At 42.8% G+C, this 27,574-nt stretch overlaps 1 protein-coding gene across 4 annotated transcripts in view; it reads left to right on the forward strand.

Moving 5' to 3' along the window:
• The window catches only part of RP1 (RP1 axonemal microtubule associated), a 542,476-nt gene that overhangs the window by 329,596 nt on the left and 185,306 nt on the right, over window positions 1–27,574 (forward strand). For all 4 annotated transcript variants that reach the window (XM_068237387.1, XM_068237386.1, XM_068237388.1 and 1 more), the window contains 4 exons: window positions 661–742; window positions 15,328–15,383; window positions 18,573–18,602; window positions 21,555–21,727. In XM_068237387.1, the coding sequence (XP_068093488.1) occupies window positions 661–742; window positions 15,328–15,383; window positions 18,573–18,602; window positions 21,555–21,727 (341 nt within the window). The remainder of the gene's footprint in view (window positions 1–660; window positions 743–15,327; window positions 15,384–18,572; window positions 18,603–21,554; window positions 21,728–27,574) is intronic.

The following is a 27,574-nucleotide window of genomic DNA, read 5'->3' on the forward strand; positions in this document are numbered from 1 at the left end:
TCTATCTATCTACAGTATCTATCTATCTAACTAATGAAATCTGCAATGCCTTGTGGTTAGTTTACATTGTGAACACACCTCTTAGAAGAATGAAGATCAGCTATACTATCCTAGGAAACAAACATATATAAATAGATAAATACTTAACTTACATAACATGTATTGTAAAGTCCACATTTTGATTTCCGTGAATTTTATATAGTAAATAAAGAGAAAACTTTTCCAGTCATTTTCCATCTTTACTGCCTCTGAATGAAGCCAATCCTGATGTAATTTACTCCCTTACTCATCTGTCTGAAATGGTGTATGCAGAACTGCACAGTCATATCAAGTTTGCTTTGTAAACACATGTGAGCAGAACATAGATCGGGTTTCAGCAACTTCTGCAGAGGGGTGAGGTGACTTATCTTCTATTTCCTTTCTGAGCCTCTTGTCACACTGCACAAGGTATTTTTTCAGCTTCCCCTCTCCCTGTCATTGTACAAAAAAAGAGCCAGACTGACTGAGTGAAGATTCATTACAGCAGACACATTTATGATTATATTGGAATGCTTGCAATGCAGTGTCAGAATGTAAACTGCATAATAAACACAAAACAGTGGGTAATAGGAATTTATTTTATGGCTGACAATCCCACTTTAACATTTTTTTTTCAAACAGGCAAAGGCTGGTTCTTAGATAAAGTCATAGTACAATATGCAGAGGATAGCACCGATCAGCAAGTATTATTTCCGTGCAACAGGTATGTTAAATAATAAATTATTATGATTATTATTATTAATTGTATTTACAGTGGGTTGCAAAAGTATTCGGCCCCCTTGAAGTTTTTCCACATTTTGTCACATTACTGCCACAAACATGCATCAATTTTATTGGAATTCCACGTGAAAGACCAATACAAAGTGGTGTACATGTTAGAAATGGATCAAAAATCATACATCATTCCAAACGTTTTTTACAAATAAATAACTGCAAAGTGGGGTGTGCGTAATTATTCGGCCCCCTGAGTCAATACTTTGTAGAACCACCGTTTGCCGCAATTACAGCTGCCAGTCTTTTAGGGTATGTCTCTACCAGCTTTGCACATCTAGAGACTGAAATCCTTGCCCATTCTTCTTTGCAAAACAGCTCCAGCTCAGTCAGATTAGATGGACAGCGTTTGTGAACAGCAGTTTTCAGATCTTGCCACACATTCTCGATTGGATTTAGATCTGGACTTTGACTGGGCCATTCTAACGCATAGATATGTTTTGTTTTAAACCATACCATTGTTGCCCTGGCTTTATGTTTAGGGTCATTGTCCTGCTGGAAGGTGAACCTCCGCCCCAGTCTCAAGTCTTTTGCAGTCTCCAAGAGGTTTTCTTCCAAGTTTGCCCTGTATTTGGCTCCATCCATCTTCCCATCAACTCTGACCAGCTTCCCTGTGCCTGCTGAAGAGAAGCACCCCCAGAGCATGATGCTGCCTCCACCATATTTGACAGTGGGGATGGTGTGTTCAGAGTGATGTGCAATGTTGGTTTTCTGCCACACATAGCGTTTTGCATTTTGGCCAAAAAGTTCCATTTTGGTCTCAACTGACCAGAGCACCTTCTTCCACATGGTTGCTATGTCCCCCACATGGCTTGTGGCAAACTGCAAACAGGACTTCTTATGCTTTCTGTTAACAATGGTGGACTTACCTCCTCCAAGTATACACACAACGACTGTAGTAAACACAGTCAATATATTTTATTTATGAACTCCAAATTTGCAACGCGTTTCGCAGGTTTGATCCCGCTTCATCAGGCAATAACAACGGAGCAATAGCATATGTGGTCAGTAGAAGAGCCAGGCACCTCTGGGAGTTCATAAATAAAATATATTGACTGTGTTTACTACAGTCGTTGTGTGTCTACTTGGAGGAGGTAAGTCCACCACTACCTCCTCTATTTACCAAGAATTTGTTTTTTAAGCTCATTTAGCTTCCTTTTATCCTTTTGGCGCCTCTGTTCTCCTGCATAATATTGAGTCCACCCTGGGTGGAGGGTTGAACCCCTTTTTCTCAACTACAGAGAGCGACTTCTTATTCCTGAGTGGGGTCAGGAAAATCTCCCCACCTGCCTTTACAGTGGTTGCCTAATGGTAACCCTGGTTTGTGAGTATTAATATTTACTCTATCTAGTAACCATTTACCAGTACACATTACACTATTGGGGCTCTTGGTGTTCCTTGTTTTTTTCTGTTAACAATGCCTTTCTTCTTGCCACTCTTCCATAAAGGCCAACTTTGTACAGTGCATGACTAATAGTTGTCCTATGGACAGAGTCTCCAACCTGAGCTGTAGATCTCTGCAGCTCGTCCAGAGTCACCATGGGCCTCTTGACTGCATTTCTGATCAGCGCTCTCCTTGTTCGGCCTGTGAGTTTTGTCTTGTCTTGGTTTACAGTTGTGCCATACTCCTTCCATTTCTCAATGATTGCTTGAACAGTGCTCCTTGGGATGTTTAAGGCTTTGGAAATCTTTTTGTAGCCTAAGCCTGCTTTAAATTTCTCAATAACTTGAGCCCTGACCTGTCTTGGACCTGTCTTGTGTGTTCTTTGGACTTCACGGTGTTGTTGCTTCCAATATTCTCTTAGACAACCTCTGAGGCCCTCACAGAGCAGCTGTATTTGTACTGACATTAGATTACACACAGGTGCACTCTATTTAGTCATTAGCACTTATCAGGCAATATCTATAGGCAACTGACTGCACTCAGATCAAAGGGGGCCGAATAATTATGCACACACCACTTTGCAGTTATTTATTTGTAAAAAATGTTTGGAATCATGTATGATTTCCATTCCACTTCTCATGTGTACACCACATTGTGTTGGTCTTTCATGTGGAATTCCAATAAAATTGATTCATGTTTGGGGCAGTAATATGACAAAATGTGGAAAACTTCAAGGGGGGCGAATACTTTTGCAACCCACCGTATAAAGCACCAACATATTACGCAGCACTGGACAATAAAGCACCAACCTATTACGCAGCACTGGACAATAAATATGGATACATACATTATAACAAGGGGTTAGGGATGCTCATTCGGATTCCGCAGAAATGCATTTTTCGAAATTCCGATCGGGAATTGCATTTGCGGAAATCAGTAATGCAAGTGCTGTAGGCGGATTTCCGCCGGAAATCGCAGAAATTTCCGCTGGAAATCGCGGAAATTCCACCCGACTTTAACATTGATTTTCTCAAAAACTATAAAGTCTTTTTGAAAACCTTTTTTTGCATCTTGTTCACAAGATTCAGTTTAATAAACCCTGAAAATTTGGTGTTTCTAGGACTTAAGGGGGCTTTGCTATTAACCGCTAAAGTAGGCGGATTTTTACTGTAATGTAAAATGCAGAAAATCTGCATCTGCCTATTTTCTGCATTTACATTACAGTAAAAATCCACCAACTTTAGCGGTTAATAGCAAAGCCCCCATAAGTTCTAGAAACACCAAATTTTCAGGGTTTATTAAACCGAATCTACTGAACAAGATGCAAAAAAAAAGTTTTCAAAAAAACCTTAAAGTTTTTGAGAAAATCAATGTTAAATTCGGACGGAATTTCCGCGATTTCCGGCAGAAATTCCGCATTGGAATGTGGAAATTGGTAGCGGTAAGCGGAATCGGTAATTGGTACATGACGAAATGTGGATTTGCCGCGGAATCCGAAATTGGCATTCCGACCATCCCTACAAGGGGTGACAGACAGAGAGGTACCAAACAGGTTATGCACAAGGTTATACATGCAATCAGGGTATAAAATGCGTTTTACAGAGACCCGGCAAAACAAGTCCGAGTTAATCCATGAGAAGGGTGTCATTGCTGGGGTAGCAAAATTAAGAAGGGCACACTAAGGGAGGGGGGAGGCCCTGCTAAAGGCCTACAATCTAAAGGGTAGGGGAGGGACACATAAGGTAGGACTGTGGAAAAGGTGGTTGACTGAGAGAGTTAGAGTGTGGTAGATGTGGGGTAGGCCATTTTAAAGAAATGTGTTTTGTGCATTTGCTTGAAGGTGTTGAAGGAAGGAGCGAGTCTGAGAGGGAGTAGAAGGCAGTTCCATAGGGTGGTGGCAGCTCTTTAGAAGTCTTGTAAGCGTGCATGGGAATGAGAAATGCGTGGGGAGGTCAGGCGGAGATCATTGGAGGACCGGAGGGGTCGGGCAGGTATATATCTGTTGACGAGCTCAGAAATGTAGTTTGGGCAGGTTTTGTGCACAGATTTGTAGGTAAGGCACAGAACCTTAAAACTTATCCTGAAGCAAATTGGGAGCCAGTGTAGGGCTTCGCAGAGGGGAGAAGTGGAAGCAGAGTGGTGGGAAAGATGGATGAGTCTAGCTCAGGCATGGGCAAACTTGGCTCTCCTGCTGTTAAGGAACTACGAGTCCCACAATGCATTGCAGGAGCCTGACAGCCACAGTCATGACTCAAAGGCAAATGCATTGTGGGACTTGTAGTTCCGTAACAGCTGGAGGGACGAGTTTGCCCATGCCTGGTCTAGCTGCTGCATTCATGACTGATTGAAGGGGTGCAATGCGTTTTAAGGGGAGGCTAAATAGTAGGGCATTGCAGTAGTCAAGGCAGGAGATGATGAGGGCATGGATGAGAAGCTTGGTAGTGTCTGACTGGGATCAGAATGGGGCAGATTGGAGATGTTGCGAAGGTGGAATTTGCAGGTTCTGGTAACATTTTGGATGTGTGGGCTGAAGAAGAGGGCAGAGTCTAGAGTGAGGCCCAGGCAACAGGCCTGGGAGGTAGGGCGGATGGTAGTGCTGTTGATAGTGACCTGAATATCTGGGAGGGGTGGTGCAGAGCAGGGTGGGAAAATTATGAGCTCAGTTTAAATCAGTATTAACCTACGTATGGGACAAGACTCACTGGTGGCACTACTCACTTTGCAATGTCTTGATTTATTTTTCCTCTTAAAGAGGAAAAAATGCACAAGAAAGACTTAAAGTCTTATGCAGTTTTAGCAGCAGTTGACATTACAGGTTAGCAGCATTGACCAAATGATTTACACTAGGAAGCTTTCTTTGCATTGCGGTACCCTTTCTGATCAGAGGGTAACGCAACAGCAATGAAAGTCCTTTGGGGCCTAGTACACCATCGCATCGCGTTTCATTTGGAAGTTCCCGATTGACCGCCGGCCCACCGCAAAGTCAACAGCACGTTTCCATCGGACTTCCACGGCGACACAGTAGTGAATGCATGGAAGTCAATGTGGGACGCAGAAATTTGACTTTTGTTGGTGGCGTAAATACGACACATATGCGCGGAATGACGCATGGCGCTATGCATATGACCCTGTTGGTGCACTCGGCTGCAGGGTCATATGAATGTTGTTTTTTGTGTTGCAGAGTGATGTGATGAGGGCGGAGCTTCGTACCACAAATGCAAGGGCCAGGTGTAAAACCAGCCTTAATTTAAGTAACTTACAGCTGTTGGAAAAGTGTTAGTTGGTTAGTATAGTTTTAAAGTTAGTGCTAAGCATATGTAAAAAGAGAAAGGGTAGCTTTAGGGTTAGATCAGAGGTTTGTAAAGCATGGCTAACAGGAGATTCAGGGGCAGATGGGCAGATAATGAAAGAGTCAAGGGAGCGGGGGGAGGGGGATCATACGTTGGAGTTAATTATCAGTGCTGGTGTTCTGTACTAATAAGTACTACATCATATCTCACCACTCTTCCTGTCTCCCTCTAATAAGATAATCCACTTGCTTATTCTCTTCCAGTAGTTGGAGTTTCCCAAGTTTCCCGTATACTTGTTAGCAGCAGGTTAACACAGTTCCTTGGAGAAATGATCCAAATCTTTAGTGTCAGTATAAGGAGATATGTGACTGGCTTGTCAGTTTAATATCAGCATTGTTGTAGAGCACAGGGCAGGGACACGGCACAGCAAATCCAATTATACTGACATTTGTAGCGTTTTCCTGCTAGATTGTCATATGACAACATGAATTCTAGTTTCCCCAGCCCTGTAAAATAGATTCCGCATCTTGCTCTTTTTAGATTAATGCGTTCATTAGGGAACATCGCTGTAAGAAAAAAAAAATAGACTATACCAGCAACACTGCATGTCGTCTCTCTGAGTCTACTGAAGGCGGACTGGAAGCCAGTGGGTTATATTTAGATGTTAAATGGTCAATTGAAAGCGGTTGCTTATCTGCTGTCAGAGTTTGTGAGACGCATCGCAAGAGATGTAAACCTAATGAAGTCAGTGGAGTTCTATGTAAAACTTCTTGTCAGGAGGAATTTATTCAGCACTAAGCGGAGGACTTTAATTCCAGGACAGAAAAATTGCATTATATTTTCTAGCCTAGAGCGGCTGAGGGACACTGATTGATGGGGCAGGAATACAGAAAATTACACAGCACAACATGGAGACTTGCACTTCTAGGAATAGAAAACTGTTCAGATGCCATTGTTTCAAATGATTTGGGCTTTTACAAGTACAGAGGATACAAAGAGGAGGAGTAACTTGATTATAGCTATATGGACATCTGCAAGGTTTTTTTTTATACTAGACTCAATGCTTAATATATATATATATATATATATATATATATATATATATATATATATATATATATATATATATGTGTGTGTGAGAATTAGGAATCAGCCAGTCTCCATCAGCACTGCCGATGCATTTAAAGTGGATCCGAGATATACTTTTACTCATTGCATAATTGTGTTCCTTTCATATAGTTTATAGGGCATTCCTCAAGCCAAATACTTTTTTGTTGTTGTTTTAATACTCTAATTCCCTATAAACTAAACAAGCCTCGCCCACAGCTCCTCCAGAGATCCTTGGCACTCTGAGCATTAGTAGCAAGGGCTTATGGGAGCTCAGTCTGGGCAGGAGGAGGAGGAGGTTACTAGCCAGAGATTTCAGAGGCAGAGGGGAGGAGGGAGGAGGAGGAGGAGAGTGGAGTGAAGTTTTCACAGGTTGAAGGCTGGAGGTACAGATCAGCTTGCCTGTGTGTAATGTGACAAACAGAACATGGCTGCTCCCATTGTATCACAGGAATAAATAACCATAAACTGTTGAAGCTGTTTACAGCTAGGTTAACTGTTTAATCTATCTAAACTTTAGATAAGATATAAAGACAAGTTACTTTTTATAGTTAGTTTATCATCTTGGATCCGCTTTATTGAGTCATTAAGAAATCTGTGGGATGCAGATCAGTGGCATAACTAAGGAGCTTGGGGCCCCAGTGCAAGTTTTACATGGGGCCCCAAGCACGCTGTCCTGTCAATAGTGTCAGAAACACCTGATCTGCAGCATTCTTGTTCAGGGTCTATGACTAAAAGTATTGTAGGCAAAGAATCAGCAGGAAAGCCATGTAACTGGTATTGCTTAAAACATGATAAATATTGCAGCCTCCATATTCCTCTCACTTCAGTTGTACTTTAAGGATTACTACTGTTCAATGCACATACAGAAGTGTTTAGTACCAGCATAGCACCAATGCAAATGCTCCTAGTGGGCCACTCTGCTCCAGGGGCCCCAGTGTGGTCCCAACCTCTGCACCTCCTATTGTTACGCCACTGATGCTGATGCTACAGGAAAGTTTTCCTGAGTATTGCAGTATCTCCATCTCTAATATGGAGTCCCTGCCTTGCAGCAAAGCACTGATATTTCAACAATGTATTTATTTGGGAAATACACTACAGTACAGCTTCCCTGTGGGCTCTGCCTCTATACAAGTGGGGTTACTCTTTGTCCATGTGCTGTGTTCTCTGTACATTGTATGTTTTTGTGCATTGCCATGCCCATTTTTATCTGTGAGGGAAAAACAGGTAAAACTATTATGTAAATGGTGCAGGTAAAACTATTGGGATCTGGCCAAATTGCAATCACGCCAGGGGGCTCACCTCCATACACTTTCATAGGCACAGCAATTTTTGGAATCACCGCTGATGGTCAGCAATCCCAAAGTGGAAGGGGTCACACCCCATGATTTAGTTTTGGCTCCAAGGCTCCCCAATGGTCTGTTAACAGACCAATGGGGAGCTTTGGAGCCAAAATGTAAAGATGCTTTTAGCTCTCAGCTATACTTATAGAAAAAGGTCAATAGTTCATAGATTTTAGCTCTGGCATACTTCAATGAATGTGTAATTGAGCAAAAACAATAAAACAGTAAAAACTTAAAAAGTAGATTTAAATATAAAATAAAAATGTGGAATATCTTAAAAAGTAATTTTTAGGAGAAGGAAGATTTGTGGAAATGGGTAAAGTGTACTATGTACCCCTATACTCATTTTTACTGGGAGAGGGGCGGGCATCTGGGAGTCCCCTTCTTAAAGGGGACTCCCAGATGCCACCATGAAACCCCCCCCCCCCAGGGAGTCATCACCCCACCTCCTCCTCGTGTACCGGAGGTGGGGAAGAGCCCCTTGTCCATGGATTAGACAAGGGCTCCGGGGGAGAGGGGGCCCTCCCCCATACCATGGACTATGTGGGCTGCTATAGCTCAGGGTGCGAAGCCCCAAGCGGCCGGGGCTCTGCATTCTGGCTATCCAAGCCTGCATGGGAGACAGGGGGTTAAAGAGGCTTGGGAGGAGGGAACCTCACGTAATTTTGTTTAAAATTTCACACACTGAACATACATATAAAAAAATCATTTATATACATGTTAATACATTATCTGTCGTTTTAGCGCTTGGACTTTGCTATAGGTTGCTATTTTGAACAATTTTTCCCTCTTGTACCCACTGTCATCCCACACCTTGCAAATTTGGCGTTTCTGGAATGTAAGTGGGGGGCCTTGCTATTAGCCACTAAAGTCGGCAGCCACACACTGCACTATAATTTTAAAAACGATTTTCTTAAAAACTATAAGGTCTTATTGAAAAAGACTATTCTTCTTAACATACCCTGAAAATTTGGTGTTTCTAGCATATCCATGTCTAGTTTTGCTATTAACGGTTAGGCTACTTTCACCTTAGGACGTTGCGGTTTGATGCAACGTTAAAGTCACACCGCAAAGTAACAACGCAACGCGGCCAAAAAGTCGCAATGCAGCATTACAACCGCATACAACATGTACAGTAGAAAATACAGGCAATGAAGAGTATGTTGCCAAGTGTTACTGAGCAGGTGCAAACAGTCTAACGCAGCTAAAAATGTGTAAAACACATAGCATGCAGCACTTTCATTTAACGTGCAGCGTTAGACACTAACGCAACGTCTGCACTGTGAACAGGCCATTGATTTTTCATTGCTGCGAGTTATTCTGCGTTACATGTTGTTTTAATGTGCGACTTTAACCACTTGAGGACCTAGGGCTTTCTACCCCTTAAGGACCGGCCACTTTTTTTCCATTCAGACCACTGCAGCTTTCACGGTTTATTGCTCGCTCATACAACCTACCACCTAAATGAATTTTGGCTCCTTTTCTTGTCACTAATAAAGCTTTCTTTTGGTGCTATTTGATTGCTCCTGCGATTTTTACTTTTTATTATATTCATCAAAAAAGACATGAATTTTGGCAAAAAATTGATTTTTTTAACTTTCTGTGCTGACATTTTTCAAATAAAGTAAAATTTCTGTATACATGCAGCGCGAAAAATGTGGATAAACATGTTTTTGATTAAAAAAAACCCATTCAGTGTATATTTATTGGTTTGGGTAAAAGTTATAGCGTTTACAAACTATGGTGCAAAAAGTGAATTTTCTCATTTTCAAGCATCTATGACTTTTCTAACCCCCTGTCATGTTTCATGAGGGGCTAGAATTCCAGGATAGTATAAATACCCCCCAAATTACCCCATTTTGGAAAGAAGACATCCCAAAGTATTCACTGAGAGGCATAGTGAGTTCATAGAAGATATTATTTTTTGTCACAAGTAAGCGGAAAATTACACTTTGTGAGAAAAAAAAAAAAAAAAGTTTCCATTTCTTCTAACTTGCGACAAAAAAAAAAATGAAATCTGCCACGGACTCACCATGCCCCTCTCTGAATACCTTGAAGGGTCTACTTTCCAAAATGGGGTCATTTGTGGGGTGTGTTTACTGTCCTGACATTTTGGGGGGTGCTAAATTGTAAGCACCCCTGTAAAGCCTAAAGGTGCTCATTGGACTTTGGACCCCTTAGCGCAGTTAGGCTGCAAAAAAGTGCCACACGTGGTATTGCCGTACTCAGGAGAAGTAGTATAATGTGTTTTGGGGTGTATTTTTACACATACCCATGCTGGGTGGGAGAAATATCTCTGTAAATGACAATTTAGGAGTATGGTGAGTTCATAGAAGATTTTATTTTTTGTCAAAAGTTAGCGGAAAATGACACTTTGTGAAAAAACACAATTAAAATCAATTTCCGCTAACTTGTGACAAAAAATAAAATCTTCTATGAACTCGCCATACTACTAACGGAATACCTTGGGGTGTCTTCTTTCTAAAATGGGGTCATTTGTGGGGTTCCTATACTGCCCTGGCATTTTAGGGGCCCTAAACCGTGAGGAGTAGTCTTGAAACGAAATTTTTCAAAATGACCTGTGAAATCCTAAAGGTACTCATTGGACTTTGGGCCCTTTAGCGCAGTTAGGGTGCAAAAAAGTGCCACACATGTGGTATCGCCATACTCGGGAGAAGTAGTACAATGTGTTTTGGGGTGTATTTTTACACATATCCATGCTGGGGGGGAGAAATACCTCTGTAAATGGACAATTGTGTGTAAAAAAATCAAAAGATTGTCATTTACAGAAGTATTTCTCCCACCCAGCATGGGTATGTGTAAAAATACACCCCAAAACACATTATAATACTTCTCCCGAGTACGGCGATACCACATGTGTGGCACTTTTTTGCTCCCTAACTGCACTAAGGGGCCCAAAGTCCAATGAGTACCTTTAGGATTTCACAGGTCATTTTTGTTTCAAGACTACTCCTCACGGTTTAGGGCCCCTAAAATGCCAGGGCAGTATAGGAACCCCACTAATGACCCCATTTTAGAAATAAGACACCCCAAGGTATTCCGTTAGGAGTATGGTGAGTTCATAGAAGTTTTTATTTTTTTGTCACAAGTTAGCGGAAATTGATTTTAATTGTTTTTTTTCACAAAGTGTCATTTTCCGCTAACTTGTGACAAAAAATAAAATCTTCTATGAACTCACCATACTCCGTACGGAATACCTTTGGGTGTCTTCTTTCTAGAATGGGGTCATTTGTGGGGTTCCTATACTGCCCTGGCATTTTAGGGGCCCTAAACCGTGAGGAGTAGTCTTGAAACCAAATGTCGCAAAATGACCTGCGAAATCCTAAAGGTACTCATTGGACTTTGGGCCCCTTAGCGTACTTAGGGTGTAAAAAAAGTGCCACACATGTGGTACCGCCGTACTCAGGAGAAGTAGTATAATGCGTTTTGGGGTGTATTTTTACACATACCCATGCTAAGTGGGAGAAATATCTCTGTAAATGACAATTGTTTGATTTTTTTACACACAATTGTCCATTTACATAGAAATTTCTCCCACCCAGCATGGGTATGTGTAAAAATACACCCCAAAACACATTATACTACTTTTCCTGAGTACGGCGGTACCACTTTTTTGCAGCCTAGGTGCGCTAAGGGGCCCAACGTCCTATTCACAGGTCATTTTGAGGCATTTGTTTTCTAGACTACTCCTCGCGGTTTAGGGCCCCTAAACTGCAAGGGCAGTATAGGAACCCCACAAGTGACCCCATTTTAGAAAGAAGACACCCCAAGGTATTCCGTTAGGTGTATGGCGAGTTCATAGAAGATTTTATTTTTTGTCACAAGTTAGTGAAAAATGACACTTTGTGAAAAAAAACCAATAAAAATCAATTTCCGCTAACTTTTGACAAAAAATAAAATCTTCTATGAACTCGTCATACACCTAACAGAATACCTTGGGGTGTCTTTTTTTCTAAAATGGGGTCACTTGTGGGGTTCCTATACCGCCCTGGCATTTTACAGGCCCAAAACCGTGAGTAGTCTGGAAACCAAATGTCTCAAAATGACTGTTCAGGGGTATAAGCATCTGCAAATTTTGATGACAGGTGGTCTATGAGGGGGCGAATTTTGTGGAACCGGTCATAAGCAGGGTGGCCTTTTAGATGACAGGTTGTATTGGGCCTGATCTGATGGATAGGAGTGCTAGGGGGGTGACAGGAGGTGATTGATGGGTGTCTCAGGGGGTGGTTAGAGGGGAAAATAGATGCAATCAATGCACTGGGGAGGTGATCGGAAGGGGGTCTGAGGGGGATCTGAGGGTTTGGCCGAGTGATCAGGAGCCCACACGGGGCAAATTGGGGCCTGATCTGATGGGTAGGTGTGCTAGGGGGTGACAGGAGGTGATTGATGGGTGTCTCAAGGTGTGATTAGACAGGGGAATAGATGCAAGCAATGCACTGGCGAGGTGATCAGGGCTGGGGTCTGAGGGCATTCTGAGGGTGTGGGCGGGTGATTGAGTGCCCTAGGGGCAGATAGGGGTCTAATCTGATAGGTAGCAGTGACAGGGGGTGATTGATGGGTAATTAGTGGGTGTTTAGGGTAGAGAACAGATGTAAACACTGCACTTGGGAGGTGATCAGACGTCGGATCTGCGGGCGATCTATTGGTGTGGGTGGGTGATCAGATTGCCCGCAAGGGGCAGGTTAGGGGCTGATTGATGGGTGGCAGTGACAGCGGGTGATTGATGGGCGGCAGTGACAGGGGGTGATTGATGGGTGGCAGTGACAGGGGGTGATTGATGGGTGGCAGTGACAGGGGGTGATTGATGGGTGATTGATAGGTGATTGACAGGTAATCAGTGGGTTATTACAGGGGAGAACAGATGTAAATATTGCACTGGCGAATTGATAAGGGGGGGTCTGAGGGCAATCTGAGCGTGTAGGCGGGCGATTGGGTGCCCGCAAGGGGCAGATTAGGGTCTGATCTGATGGGTAACAGTGACAGATGGTGATAGGGGGTGATTGATGGGTGATTGATGGGTAATTAGTGGGTGTTTAGAGGAGAGAATAGATGGAAACACTGCGCTTGGGTGGTGATCTGATGTCGGATCTGCGGGCGATCTATTGGTGTGGGTGGGTGATCAGTTTGCCCGCAAGGGGCAGGTTAGGGGCTGATTGTTGGGTGGCAGTGACAGGGGGTGATTGATGGGTGATAGGTGATTGGCAGGTGATTGACAGGTGATCAGTGGGTTATTACAGGGAAGAACAGATGTAATTAATGCACTGGTGAATTGATAAGGGGGGGTCAGAGGGCAATCTGAGCGTGTGGGCGGGTGATTGGGTGCCCGCAAGGGGCAGATTAGGGTCTGATCTGATAGGTAAAAGTGACAGGTGGTGATAGGGGGTGATTGATGGGTGATTGATGGGTAATTAGTGGGTGTTTAGAGGAGAGAATAGATGTAAACAATGGATTTGGGAGGTGATCTGATGTCGGATCTGCGGGCGATCTATTGGTGTGGGGGGGTGATCAGATTGCCCGCAAGGGGCAGGTTAGGGGCTGATTGATGGGTGGCAGTGACAGGGGGTGATTGACGGGTGATTGACGGGTGATTGACGGGTGATTGACAGGTGATGGACAGGTGATTGACAGGTGATCAGGGGGGATAGATGCATACAGTACATGGGGGGGGGGTCTAGGGGGGGTCTGGGGAGAATCTGAGGGGTGGGGGGGTGATCAGGAGGGAGCGGGGGGCAGGGGGGGGATAAAAAAAAATAGCGTTGACAGATAGTGACAGGGAGTGATTGATGGGTGATTAGGGGGGTGATTGGGTGCAAACAGGGGTCTGGGGGGTGGGCAGGGGGGGGTCTGATGGGTGCTGTGGGCGATCTGGGGCAGGGGGGGGGGGAAATCAGTGTGCTTGGTGCAGACTAGGGTGGCTGCAGCCTGCCCTGGTGGTCCCTCGGACATTGGGACCACCAGGGCAGGAGGCAGCCTGTATAATACACTTTGTAAACATTACAAAGTGTATTATACACTTTGTATGCGGCGATCGTCGGGTTAACATCCCGCCGGCGCTTCCGTATGGCTGACGGGATGTTGCGGCGGGTGAGCGGCGCCAGGCGGAGGCGGAGGATCGCGTCACGGATGACGCGATCGCTCCGCCCATGCCCATACAAGGACCGCCGCCAATTGTCAATACGGCGGTCCTTGCGGCGTCCACTTCCCGGCCGCCAATTGTATATACGGCGGTCGGGAAGTGGTTAACGTCACACTGTGAAAGAGCCCTTAAAGTAATCATGGGTAATCACAGATTCTGACTCGTGATTTCGGTTGTAATGCGAAATTCCAACTAGAAACCGCATTCAAATTCGGAACTCCCATTCTATCTGTAATCACGATCCGGAAAAGGGCAGAGCCGTGATCGAAACCACTTAAATCCGGAATTGGGGGTATCCAAGCAACACTGAAAGTAAGAAGTTTTGAATAAGGATGATACCATTTATTGACTAACTAAGAAGAAAAAGAGTAAGCTGTCGGGTAATAAACTTTCTTCAGACTAAATTCCTGTATCCTGAATTAGGGATTCTCATTCAGATTCTGTTGAATTGAAATTTTCCGCATTTCCGATCGGAAATTGGAAAAGGAAATCAGAAATTGTAATTCCGCAGAAATCCAATTTACCGCAACTCTGTAATTCTAGCCCAATCCCAGAACTTGGAAGCATTTAACCATTCAGAGAATGCAGAATTTTTCGACAAAAATCGGATCACTGCGGTAGTTTTAGACCAACCACATGATTCAGTTTCTCTGATTTCTGTTTTCCAATTTCTCATTCTCTGATGCAAAAAATGACAAATAAAAACTCTTTGGAAATCTGAAAAACGGAAATCTGAAAAACGGAAAATCAGAAGTTGGCTTTGGCAGAAAGATTTCCATAGAATCAGAAATGGGCTTTTCCAAACTCCCCTAACCACAGGAATTGTGTCTTAAGAGGGCTTATTAGCCAGTTTACACTTTTTCTTCTGAGTTAGCCAATAAATTGTATCTTCCCGATTCACAACTTCTTGTTTGTTATCCATCATTCTGTTCTGTAAAATCTAATGAGATTTGTGTGCAAACACATGCTTGCTCAGTATTGCAATGTTATAGTAAAGTCTATTGCCTGATATAGCTCCTACAAATTGTTAATTTATGGGAGCCTAGATATGTTACAAATAATGACTATTTTCTCTGCCAGGTATTGTACTAGAAAGACATTTGATTTTTTTCTCTAGATCAAAGTCTAAAATTCATTGTTTTGAGGGTGGCTGTGTTGCCGTGTATTGTCTTTTCATCTTTTAATCTGTTTAATCAGCGTTGCTTGAGTGACTTATTTCTAAGTATTCTCCCACAGATGGCTTGATGAGAACCACGAGGATGGAAAAACTGAAAGAATTCTGTTTGCCAGTGGTAAGTGAAAATGCTAATGTACAAAACACAATCACAGGATCCGTAATATGCATGAATCCCCGCTTCTGTATACTCTGGAGGGAGAGCACTTCCCAGGTTTGTGCAATACCTTTAAAGTACTAGCCTGCCATGAAAAAAAACATAAAGACTGCCACTGCTGACTTCCTAATTAAAATGCTGGTTGTCAGGCATGATACATTCTAAATTGCTTACTAGGAACAAGTATGCAGATCAGGAAATCTCCATGATGCTAGCCACTAAACCGGAAGTAAGAGCCGCCGCAGCCGGACGCTTCTGTGACAGCAAGATTATCTTGACCAGCCCTGCCGAATGCTGCCCAGGAGTCGGGATCCACCAGACATGAGCACTACTGCACCTTTTGAACTGGAGCCAAAACCAATTCCGGGTACAACCCCCCGTTTGTACTGCCATACTACGGCGCCACCAGTCACACTTGGCAATCACCTGTCATCCCTAAGGAGACATGAGGGGACAGGGACAGAGAGAGGCGAAGGCTCAGCAGGGATGACCTAGTTCTTCATGAAAAAAACTTGCGGTGATGGTTGATACTGCTGAGGATTCCGATTGCTGACATCTGGCATCTGTCAGTGTTGGCCAAGGTGTTCCAGTTCAAAAGGTGCAGTAGTGTTCAATTCTGCTGTGCGTCCCGATTCCTGGGCAGCATTCGGCAGGACTGGTCAAGAAAATCTGGCTGTCACAGAAGCGTCAGGCTGCGGAAGCTCCTTACTTCCGGTTCAGTGTCGGGCATCATAGAGGGGCTGAAACAGAGGTGTCCCTGCTGCGGTGGAGCAGCAGCAGCCAATGAATGGATGGATGGAGCTGGCATCCAGCGAGGCCAAAGGTTTACCAACCAGCATGGTGTCCTCCTAGCTCAGTGGAGCAAGTCCCAAGTCCCAAACTTCCCATGACCCGCACCAGTTTCCCAGGCTACACCAGACCACACTGCCCACCCCCTGAAGATCATCTGTTTTTATTAGCTGGATTTGGTGGGGCTAGCATCCAACAGACTCCTAGACTCAGGGGCGCCTCTAGCTATTTTGTCACTCCAGGCGAGAAAACCTTTGGCGCTCCCCTGCCCCCATGGCGCCTTCCCCTCCCCCATGAAAATATTTGTAATGTGGCATCGTTTGACTAGGAAATAACCGTAATGCGGCAATGTTTCACCAGAAAATAATTGTAATGCAGCAGGGTTTCACCAGAAATTACATTTATTGTGGCAGCGTTTCACCAGAAAATACATGTAAGAAAAAAAATACATGTAAGGAAGAAGGCACACAGGGGGGCATAGAGAGGCACAGGGGGACATAGGGAGGCACAGGGGGACAGAAGGAGGCATGAAAGTCAGAAGAAGTCACAAAGGAATACAGAAGGAGGCACAAGGGGACAGAAGGAGGCACACAGGGGGACAGAATGAGGCACAATGGAGGATAAAAAGAGACACAATGAGGGGCTGAATGAGACACAAAGGAGGACACAAGGAGACACAGGAGGACAAAAGAAGGTACACAGAGGGGGCAGCGGGAGGTACAGGGGGACAGAAGAAGGCATGAGGGCCAAAAGGAGGCGTAGCTTAATTTTGGGGCAGGGCTTAATCCAGCAACATGGCGCCCCCAGGACTAATGGCACTCCAGGCAATGGCCTGTACTGCCTATGCCTAGAGGCGCCCCTGCCTAGACTCTCTTCAGGCTCTAGGCAACTGCCTAGGTTTGCCTTGTGGATGATCCGATTCTGATTATATTAGTGATCTGTGCAATGAAGACATGACTACATGAAAAGGGATAGAGCTGGTACAGAATAGGCTGCCACGCACTAGTGAGTGGAGATTATATAGAAAAAAATAGTAGGAATTAAAAAAAAACAAACAAAAAGAAAACCACTCAATTAAATTCCGAGTAGATTTCATAATTTTAGAATAAATATATTTTGGGAGAAAAAATGTGTGCCATTATTTTTCAGCAGAGCTCATATATGCCGCTGTTATTCATTTGAAAGGATGTAAGGCCGGATCCACACTATGAGCGCTTTTGTGAGTGCTTGAGTTTGACCTCCTAAAGATCTCCTTGTTGGCGCTTGTTGACATGCATGCAGGAGCAAGAGACTCTCCGCTCCGGCTCCAGTGGATATAGCTGAGCCTGATCAGGTCCCCTCTACTGCACAGAATCTGTGCCTGCACAGTAGGGGACACAATCAGGTTCGGCTATTTCCACCAGATTGGCTTACAGTGAAGACAGGGTCAGGAGCCAATGAAATCGGCTTCTGACCGGCTCACACAGCTCTGCCGTCATAGAGACGGCAGGGCGAGTGATCTGCAGCGGGGACAGAGCGCGTTGAAGTCTACGTCCTATCAGATCTGCACTGCCACATGCAGGACGTAGATTATTATTATTATTTAGTATTTATATAGCGCCGACATATTACGCAGCGCTGTACAGTGTATACCGTATATATATATATATATATATATATATATATATATATATATATATATCTTGTCACTAACTGTCCCTCAAAGGAGCTCACAATCTAATCCCTACCATTGCCATATGTCTATATTATGTAGTGTAAGTACTGTAGTCTAGGGCCAATTTTTAGGGGGAGCCAATTAACTAATCCGTATGTTTTTGGAATGTTGGAGGAAACCGGAGTGCCCGGAGGAAACCCACACAGACACGGAGAGAACATACAAACTCTTTGCAGATAGTGCCCTGGCTGGGATTCGAACCAGGGACCCAGCGCTGCAAGGCGAGAGAGCTAACCACTACGCCACCATGCTGCTCATGCTGCGTCGGTCCAGAAAAGGTTAACATATGAGAAAAAAGTTTATATTTGCTGTTATCAGTGTCATGCTGAACCAGCATTGTAATTGTACACTTCTATGCATATTTCTGGACGGACTGCGTGTGAGCAGTGGCTGCTGGGTTATCCATGTGACAGAAAAATAAAAATGGATGTGACGGAAATACAAACACACTGATTAGCGCTTCCTAGCCATTGCTGCACTACAAGAGGACAAATTGGTGTTTCACTGTAAGCTGGGAAGAGAAAATGGCTCGATGATTCAGCTCTCTAATGATAATGTAAAGTGTTGTGAATCCCCAGCTCATTACCATCATATTATTCATTTGGAGAAGCTACTGATGATTAATTTTATCCCTTTTTTGCTTGCAGAAAGGGAGAATTTGGAAGAGGACAGTGAAGGTAAGAAATGCAGCACTCCGGAGGAGAATAATCAAGCCTTGTGAATGATCGTCTGGAAAGTCATTTTGAAGGAAAAGAATTAAATATGTCAGTTGGACGCACGAGTACAGAGCTAGCTAGCAAGCATACAGTAATGACATCTTCTAATATGGTGGAAATGTGTCACAGCCCGCCTGGAAGTCATTGAAAATATAATTCTCAGACAACAAGTCTCATGTTATCCCCAGAAACCCCTTCAAGAAATCCCTATTTGTCTAGCTGTGTGTGTCACTGCAGACTTCAGTGAGCTGCAGCTTCCCTGCGGTACCACAGCTCCATGCCTCTGGCGGTGCATACCGAGATTAAATCGCTCACATAGCTTATGGCGTCACTCCAGGCAAAGATGCTTTCCATACTTAAAACAAAGACGTCAAAAACAAAACAAAAATGCATCACCATAAACTGCAACAATATAGAAGCTAGAAAGCTCAAAATGAGGTAATTAAAGGCGTCCATCTAAAAATGGCGCAGGGAGAAAAATGGGGCACCATTCTGCCGATAAATGTATCATAAAACATTAAAATGGTAAATAGTGTTTTATGATACATTTATTGCAGAACGGTGCGCCACTAAAAAGTGTAGGGGGCTAGTATAGGCAGCGGGCCACTGGAGGGAATGGGCATCGGGGGAAGATGTGTGTAATATGCATACATTACCTTGTCCGGACGGCGATCGCTCCTTCCCTCCGCCCCTTCACTTCCTAGTTTGTTTGCTGTAGTCTTGCAGCCAGCCAATCACCATGCGGGGACTGAAACCACATGGTGATTGGCCGGCTGCAGGACTACAGCAAACTAACGGAAGAAATGAAGGAGCGATTGGCAGCCCAGGACAAGGTAATGTATGCATATTGCACACATCCTCCACCAATGCCTATTCCCTCCAGTGTCCGCTGCCTCTCTCCCCCCGACCCCCTCTGCATTTTTTAAGATTTATAATGCTATTTAACATATAAGTTTAAGGCACACTGGCTGCGACATTTTTTAACACTTATAATGCTAAATAGCGTCATATAATGTAAGTCCATGCGGCGCCGTTTTCATTCCCCTGGCGATGTGCGCCATTTTTAACTGTCACGTATGGGTATGCATTTAAGCATAACCACAAATACTTTACACTTACCAGCCAGTTTTCTAAAAGTACCTTCCCTTGGTCCAGCCGGTTTATATATCACTGGGCTGGAGACTCTGGGCAAAGTGACCGTGGAAATGGAAGTCGGACCACCCCATTGAAGGGGCATGAATCAGAAGTAAAAAAAAGTCAAAAACCAACAGAGCACTCCAGACAGTAATTACCATGAAGACTCCCATCCAAATATGACAGTGTGATCATGAATAAATAGTGACACAATAAACTGTAACAGATTATTATTATTACCATATATTAGATAAGTTGCCTTTCTGACACCCACATTTAGAGTGTAAAGTAGGGTGTCGGCTTACATCTGTGGGGGTGATATACTGCGGGTGATAAGTGTGCAGCCCCTGTTAGCAGAGCTGGTGTTGGTGGGTGCTGCAGCATGCATTTATACCTGTTCTTGCTCCAGCTCGCAACCACACATCTATCCGGCAGCTTCTGAACTGGCCATTAGAGCGCCAGGCTCACTGTGGTCACATGACACTGTGCTTGGAGCTCCAGCGGCCACTTCAGAACTGCCGGGGAGATGGGGGGTCGGGTTGCGGCTTTTTTCTTTAAGCCAAAAGAGTGGAGGTCAGCAGCGTATGCACAAGTATATATGGTATTAGTTCATATAGTGCCATCATCTTCCATGGTGTTGTACAGAATAAAAACAAACAAGAATACATAAATATACAGACAATGGTACAATATATAGAGATGGTAGACAATATATAATAAGTTACAGTGACAGTTGTTTAGTGATACAACAACCTACAAGACACAAAAAAGTGTGATCGTCACACATTTAAGGATTACCGTATATACCGGCGTATAAGACGACCCCCCAACTTTTCCAGTTAAAATATAGAGTTTGGGATATACTTGCCGTATAAGACTACCCCTCTGCCAATGCACACCAAATAAAAATGAAAAAAACATCATATACTGGTGCTGTACTGTATGTGGTACCCAGTATATAACCGTATATAGGTGATTGACTGGTTGGACTGGTCAACACTCCCTCTCTCTAAGCGGATTGGTCAGCTCCCCTTGTCTTCCTGTTTATCAGAGAGGTATGGAGGAATAATGCGCTGTGTCCATAAATCACGCCTCTTTCACCTGTCTGGCCCACCCTTGTATCCTGTTTACCTCCTTCTCTGCCTCTCAGATCTCGCACATGCACGCCTGCGCTGATTCACTACAGTCCTCAGCAGCCTCAATGACACCCGGCGTATAAGACAACCCCCAATTTTTTTGAAGATTTTCAAGGGTTAAAAAGTAGTCTTATACGCCAGAATTTGTTTACTTTTCCATGTTTTAATGGGGCACTTAGGTCTGCGGGAAAAAATAAGTTTTACTCACCTGGGGCTTCAAGCAGCCCCCGGGCAGCTGTATTGTGCCCACGCCCACTCCATCAAATGCTCCTGGCCCCACTGGCAGCCACTTCCAATTTTGGCGACAGGAGCCGACAGGCAGAGAACGCGAGTGATTCTTCGCATTCCCGGCCACAATAGCGCCATCTATGCTGCTATATGCTATATGCTATAGCAGCATAGAGGGCGCTATTGTGGCCGGGAATGCGAAGAATCACTCGCGTTCCTCGCCTGTCGGCTCCTGTCGCCGAAACCGGAAGTGGCTGCCAGTGGGGCCAGGAGCATTTGATGGAGTCGGCATGGCATGGCATGGGCACAATACAGCTGCAGGGGGCTGCTGGAAGCCCCAGGTGAGTAAAACTCATTTTTTCCCACAGACTTAAGTGCCCCTTTAATGAAGTTTACTTCTTTGCTTATGTTATAGAAAAAATGTGGGTGATATACGTCAAAACAGCCGCTGATTCTTCACCACTAAGCAAGAGTTTGAAAGTAACTTTAATCATTTATGGGACATATGGAAAAACGAATGAAATGAGCCTAATGCCACAAGACCTGGAGAGGGACTGCTTCCTTCCTGGCTCAAAGGAGGAATTCTTTGTAAGTATTCGCAGAAAGCTAAAACCTAATCCTGAAGAAGAACTCACATTTCAGGAGAGAACACACTTCCGCATTTTAATGCTGCATTTCAGGCATTTTTATTTACTTGTAATAACAGGGTACTGTATTAAAGAGGAACTGTAACCAAAAACAACATAACAATACAATTGCTTATTTTAATTCAATATTCATTTATAAATTATTTAGCCAGTGTTTGCCCATTGTAAAATCTTTCCTCACCCCGATTTACATTCTGTAATTTATCCCACGTGGCGACATCTTTAGTCCTGGCAAGTGATCTCTGCGGAATGTTGGTTTACTGACAGTTCTAAAGCCAGTAGAGAAGATCTCTGATCTCCCAGAATGCTCAAGGATGGGGGGGGGGGGAGATATTTTGTGCATAATAAGCAGCTTAGGACACGCATACATACCAATATACAGCTACAGGAAATGGTTCTGACATTGAAACTAGGATGTTTAGCATAAAAGTAGGTATAGTAACTTATTTACATGCATTCTACTATATGTCACTACAGTGCTTCTTTAAATTAATTATGTCTTATTTGTATTTTTTTAATTGCTATCTTAGCAAATTACAATTGGAAATTACTTGCCTGCTTACAACCGCCCCTACCCTACTCCAATCCAGTCTAAAATCATGCCTCCCTACTATAGACTGATGGTCATTATAGGCTATCTATCGGTCTGTGAAAAAAGTTAGCATGGTTTGAAATGACCGAGAAATAACTGGCCCTCTTACTTGCCCATATGATTAATATTCCCCTTTTAGTCCACTTTTATTCTGCTGCATGTTTCAGGCTGACTTGGAGGGAGCAGGCCGGGGTAATTCACTGCGGAGGAGGTGAGGATGAATGGAGACACACGTAATACTGATTTTTACATTTGCAAAAATATTTTTATGTTTTATGTGAACAAAATGTTTTATACATAATTAATACAAATATAATATTATAGTAAATGCGTTAAAAAACCTGTGCCTTAGCTGGGACTTTAAAGGGGAGCTTAAAGGGAACCAGAAATGAAAGTAATAAAGATTTTACACATACCTGGGGCTTCCTCCAGCCCCATATGCTCTGATCAATCCCACGCCGCCGTCCTTCGCTGCACGCAGCTATGAGAACCAGGGCCCCGCTCTGCCGTCAGTCGGAGTCTGTCCAAGTGTAAGGGAAGTGCGCTGTTTGCATATCTCTGCAGAAGCCGCTGGAGAGATACGTAGAGGGTGCACTTCTCTTGCGTAGCTGGCTCTGATGATGTCAGTGACGGGACCCGGTTCTCGTAGCTGTTCGCAGCGAAGGACGGCGGTGTGGGATCGATCAGAGCGTATGGGGCTGGAGGAAGCCCCAGGTGTATGTATAACATCTTTTTAATTTTCCAAGCTGAGGTACATCTCTGATTCCCTTTAAGTGACATGTGACATGAGATAGACATGTGTATGTACAGTGCATAGCACACACATAAATATGCTGTGACGCTTTTCTTCTTTCTCTGGCTGAAAGAGTTAATATTCTACTATGCAACTGACAGTTTTTCTCCAGTCGGGACCCATTCCGACTACTGATTAGGAATTACAGCAATTAAATGCTTTGCTCTAGGAAGCCCAGTTCTCTGCCAGGAGAGGATAGATAAAAAAGTTCAATCATTCATATATTTGAACATTCTGAGACACAGAGACAGACTGTTACATTCAGCTGAGACAAAACAATACATCTGCTTTTTTTAAGTTTAAACATAAAATAAAACTGGAATATCTAAAAGTCAATTGTTAGGAGTAGGAGGATAGATACAATTGTTTATCTCTTCATTTTGTTTCCACTTAAGTATCAATTTAAGCATCTCGTACTGTTAGTAAATTGGTAAGAGAGCCACAGGACGCATTTATCAGTTCTCTGAATTGGTGGTGGACTGGACAGTAATAGAAACACAGAACAATGAAATGTGTAGCCTGTGGTATTCCTTAAAAACGATCCCAAGACCTGAAATAAATGTACATTTAATAGTCTCTGTAAGAGTCCCATACATTCACTTAACATGGTATGGGTCTTTTAATAGCATTATGGTGTCTATTGATCGTACACACATTGATTTGCTGTAGTATAAGTTACTGTATATTGCTTGTGTTCAGCCTCCACATGTTCTCAAATGATATAAACCTAATCTGTAAGCCCAACACCAGCATGTTTCATGGATCAGACCTCTGCAGCTGACATAATACAATGCAAGATGGATATTTCCTGAGACTGACCCGGTCCTTATGTGTCTGGGAGACTACATTTCTTTTCCACATTGATTTATTTTGATTTATTAAACCCTGTGAAAGGGCTTTTTATTAAAAAGTACATACAATGGAACTATGTGATATATATATATATATATATATATATATATATATATATTTAGTACACCATCTTAAATTGTACAATTTTTTTATACGTTCATAAATATATATATTTATGTATATTTATATATATTTATACCACATTATTTTTTTTATTTCACAAAGAAAGAGGTCAAAATGGAAAAGCCATATGTAAAAAGTACACCTCATGATTCATCCGCTTGTACAGGGTGGGTCATTTGTATGGATACACCTTATCTGGATGCACTCCATATACCACATCATACCATCAAATTTTTGTTCCAACAGTCTTGGAGGGATCTATCCAATGTGGGTTATTGTCAGACCAATAGCGGTGGTTTTGTTTGTTAACTTCACCATTCACATAATATAGTGTATCCATATAAATGGCCATATTAAGGTGTATCCATATAAATGGCCCACCCTGTAGAGCTACCTTTAACAGTAAAATCCTGAAGTAATTGTTTTCTCTATTACTTTATTAGTCTCTCCAATGACTATAGAGGCATTTTAGTCCACTATTTTTTCAGCATTGTTTCAGTTCATTGAGATTTATATGCACTTTCTATGCACAGCTCTCTTAAGGTCCCACCACAGCATCTTGATTAAGTTGAGGTTTGGACTTTAATTGGGGCATTGTAACACCTTGGCCCATATGCAATTCCCTTTTTTCTCTTGAGTTAGTTTTTCATCTTATATTTAAAATAATTTTTCTGCACTTTGCAATTTAAAAAGTACCAACAATTAGGTGAAAAAGTACATCAAAACTATTTTAACCATTTCAGCCCACGGGTATTTTTCACCTTATGGATGAGAGGAATTTTTACCTGTCAGCGCATTTCCCTTTCATTCCCCAATAACTTTATCAGTACTTATCAAAACAAAATGATCTCTACCTTGTTTTTTCTGCCACCAATTAGGCTTTCTTTGGGTGGTAAATTATGCTAAGAATTATTTTATTCTAAATGCATCATAATGGGAATAATAAGAAAACACATTTAAAAAATCATTATTTTTCAGTTTTCAGCCATTACAGTTTTAAAATAATTCATGCTACCATAATTCAAATCCATACATTTTATTTGCCCATTTGTCCCGGTTATTGCAACGTTAAAATTATACCCCTAGTGTAATGTATGGTGGCAATATTTTATTTGGAAATAAAGGTGCATTTTTTCAGTTTTACATCCATCACTAATTTTTAGCCCATTATTTATTAATTATATGCCCTCTTGACAAAGATAATAATTTATTTTTATTCCCCAAAGTCAGTAGGTGTGTTTTACTATTTGGCCACAAGATCTCCCTGCTGAGCAAAAAGTCTATTAGAGTACAATGTACGCTAAATAGGATACAATGTGTTGTTACATTGTAACTAGGGAAGTGACGTAGGCTTCCATCGGAAGCCTCCGATCAAAGTGACTGCGGGGAGATTCATGAATGGGAACATTGTTCCCATTCATAAATTTAACGATCAGGCGGCGGAGACTGTCAGAAATCATGGTGGGAGATGGTGAGTTCCATTTACAGAATAAACACTGGGAATTGGAAATAAACACAACCCTGAGAATCCCCTATGAGGAGATGGGCTAGTCAAAAACCTGTCGGGTCTGTCAGATTTCTACTACCTACTGTAAGTGACAGCAACATAGGAGAAAAATTATTTATGGCTCATTTTACTCTGGAAGAAACATCCTTCTTATTTGTATGTGTTTACATGTACTGTATATTTTGGCGTTTAAGACTTTTTAACCCTTGAAAATCTTATGAAAAATCAGGGGTCTTATACGCTGGGTGTCATTGATGCCGGGTGATACGCCCTATCTTGTTACCGCCTCTCAGATTTCGCTGCTGAGGACTGTAGTGAAGCTCTGCAGGCGCACATGTGTGAGATCTGAGAGGCAAAGGAGGAGGTAAATTGGATACAAGGCGAGTCAGAAGGGTGAAAGAGGCATGTTTTATGGGCACAGTGCGATCTATTCTTCCATACTGTTCTGATAAACAGATAGACAAGGAGAGCTGACCAATCCACTTAGGGAAAGGGAGAGTTGACCAATCCAACCTGTCCATCGCCTATATACTGAGTACCATATACAGTACAGCACCAGTACATGATTTTTTAAATTTTTATTTGGCGTGCGTTGGAAGAGGGGTAGTCTTATATGGCGAGTATATCCCAAACTCTATATTTTAACTGGAAAAATTGGGGGGTCGTCTTATACGCCCAGTCGTCTTATACGCCAGAGACATACGGTATTTTAAATTTTACTATTTTTGCGATAGTGGGACTTGCTTGCTGGTGATTGAAAAGGAATTTTAGGAGAAAACTCAGGAGAAAAAGTGAATTGCATATGGGCCATTGACTCTTTTCTTTTTCAGCTTTTCTGTTGTAGATTTGCTGTTGTAGATGAGATCACTATCCTGCTGCATGAGCTAGTTTGAGCCAAGCATTAGCTGTTTTACAGTTGGCCTCATGTTTGCATTCAAAAAAAAAAAAAAAGTATGCTGTTGTAGTATAGAAAGATATGTATGCTGGTCCAGGTGGAGCACCATACTGATATTTTGCACAGTGTTCCTAAAAAACTTAAATAATACTTGAAGTGACATATGGCATGAAATAAACAGTTGTACATACAGTACCAATCTTACTTAGAACTTACTACCTTTTAATTTTATATATTGCAAGGGTTAATGAACCAGTGCTTCATCTGTGCAGTATGTGCAGTTGGATTATAGTGGCAACTCTTTTGAAAACTAATTAGAGATCATAAAACTTCTGTGTAGCTATGCAAACACTTATGATAGCAGGATAGTGATGAAAAGCCCAAAACCTAGATTTTCAACTCCTAAAAAAATATATTATTAGTTACATAAATGTTCTTACATAAATGTTATCATTATCCTTAAAGTGAACCCGAGGCCAATATATGAAATCTTAATAAGACACAGAGGCATGTCCTGTATAGAATGTATACAATGTCATTCTGGACCGGCCCCAGTCCCCCCGATGCTCCCTGCCTCCCCCCCCCCCCCCCCTTCCCTGGATTGCGGCTTAGCTTTCAATTGGAGGAAGCTAGCAGAGCCAGGAAGCGGTGGAGGGAGCCATGCTATGCAGGACAAGCTGATCGACAAAAGCAGGTAAATAGCAGGCTAGGCTAGCAACAATATGCATGTCGCTAGCCTGGTAGTATTTTCCAGGGCCAGGGGGGGCAGCAGAGCATGGGGGGACTGGGGCCAGTCCAGAATGACACAGAGGCATGTCATTGTACACAGGACATGCCTCTGTGTCTTATTAAGATTTCATATATCTGCCTCGGGTTATCTTTAATCATTATCAGTTACTGCATGACACTTACTGATGATGATTGTGTAGGTATTCATACTATAGCTCTTAAACATAATACAAACACATTTTAGAATATTTGAAGCTCAAGCTCAGTTCAAGGATATTATAAAGTATGTTATTTGAA

The sequence above is a fragment of the Hyperolius riggenbachi genome, chromosome 5 (assembly GCF_040937935.1).
Source record: "Hyperolius riggenbachi isolate aHypRig1 chromosome 5, aHypRig1.pri, whole genome shotgun sequence".
Classification (NCBI taxonomy): Eukaryota; Metazoa; Chordata; class Amphibia; order Anura; family Hyperoliidae; genus Hyperolius; species Hyperolius riggenbachi.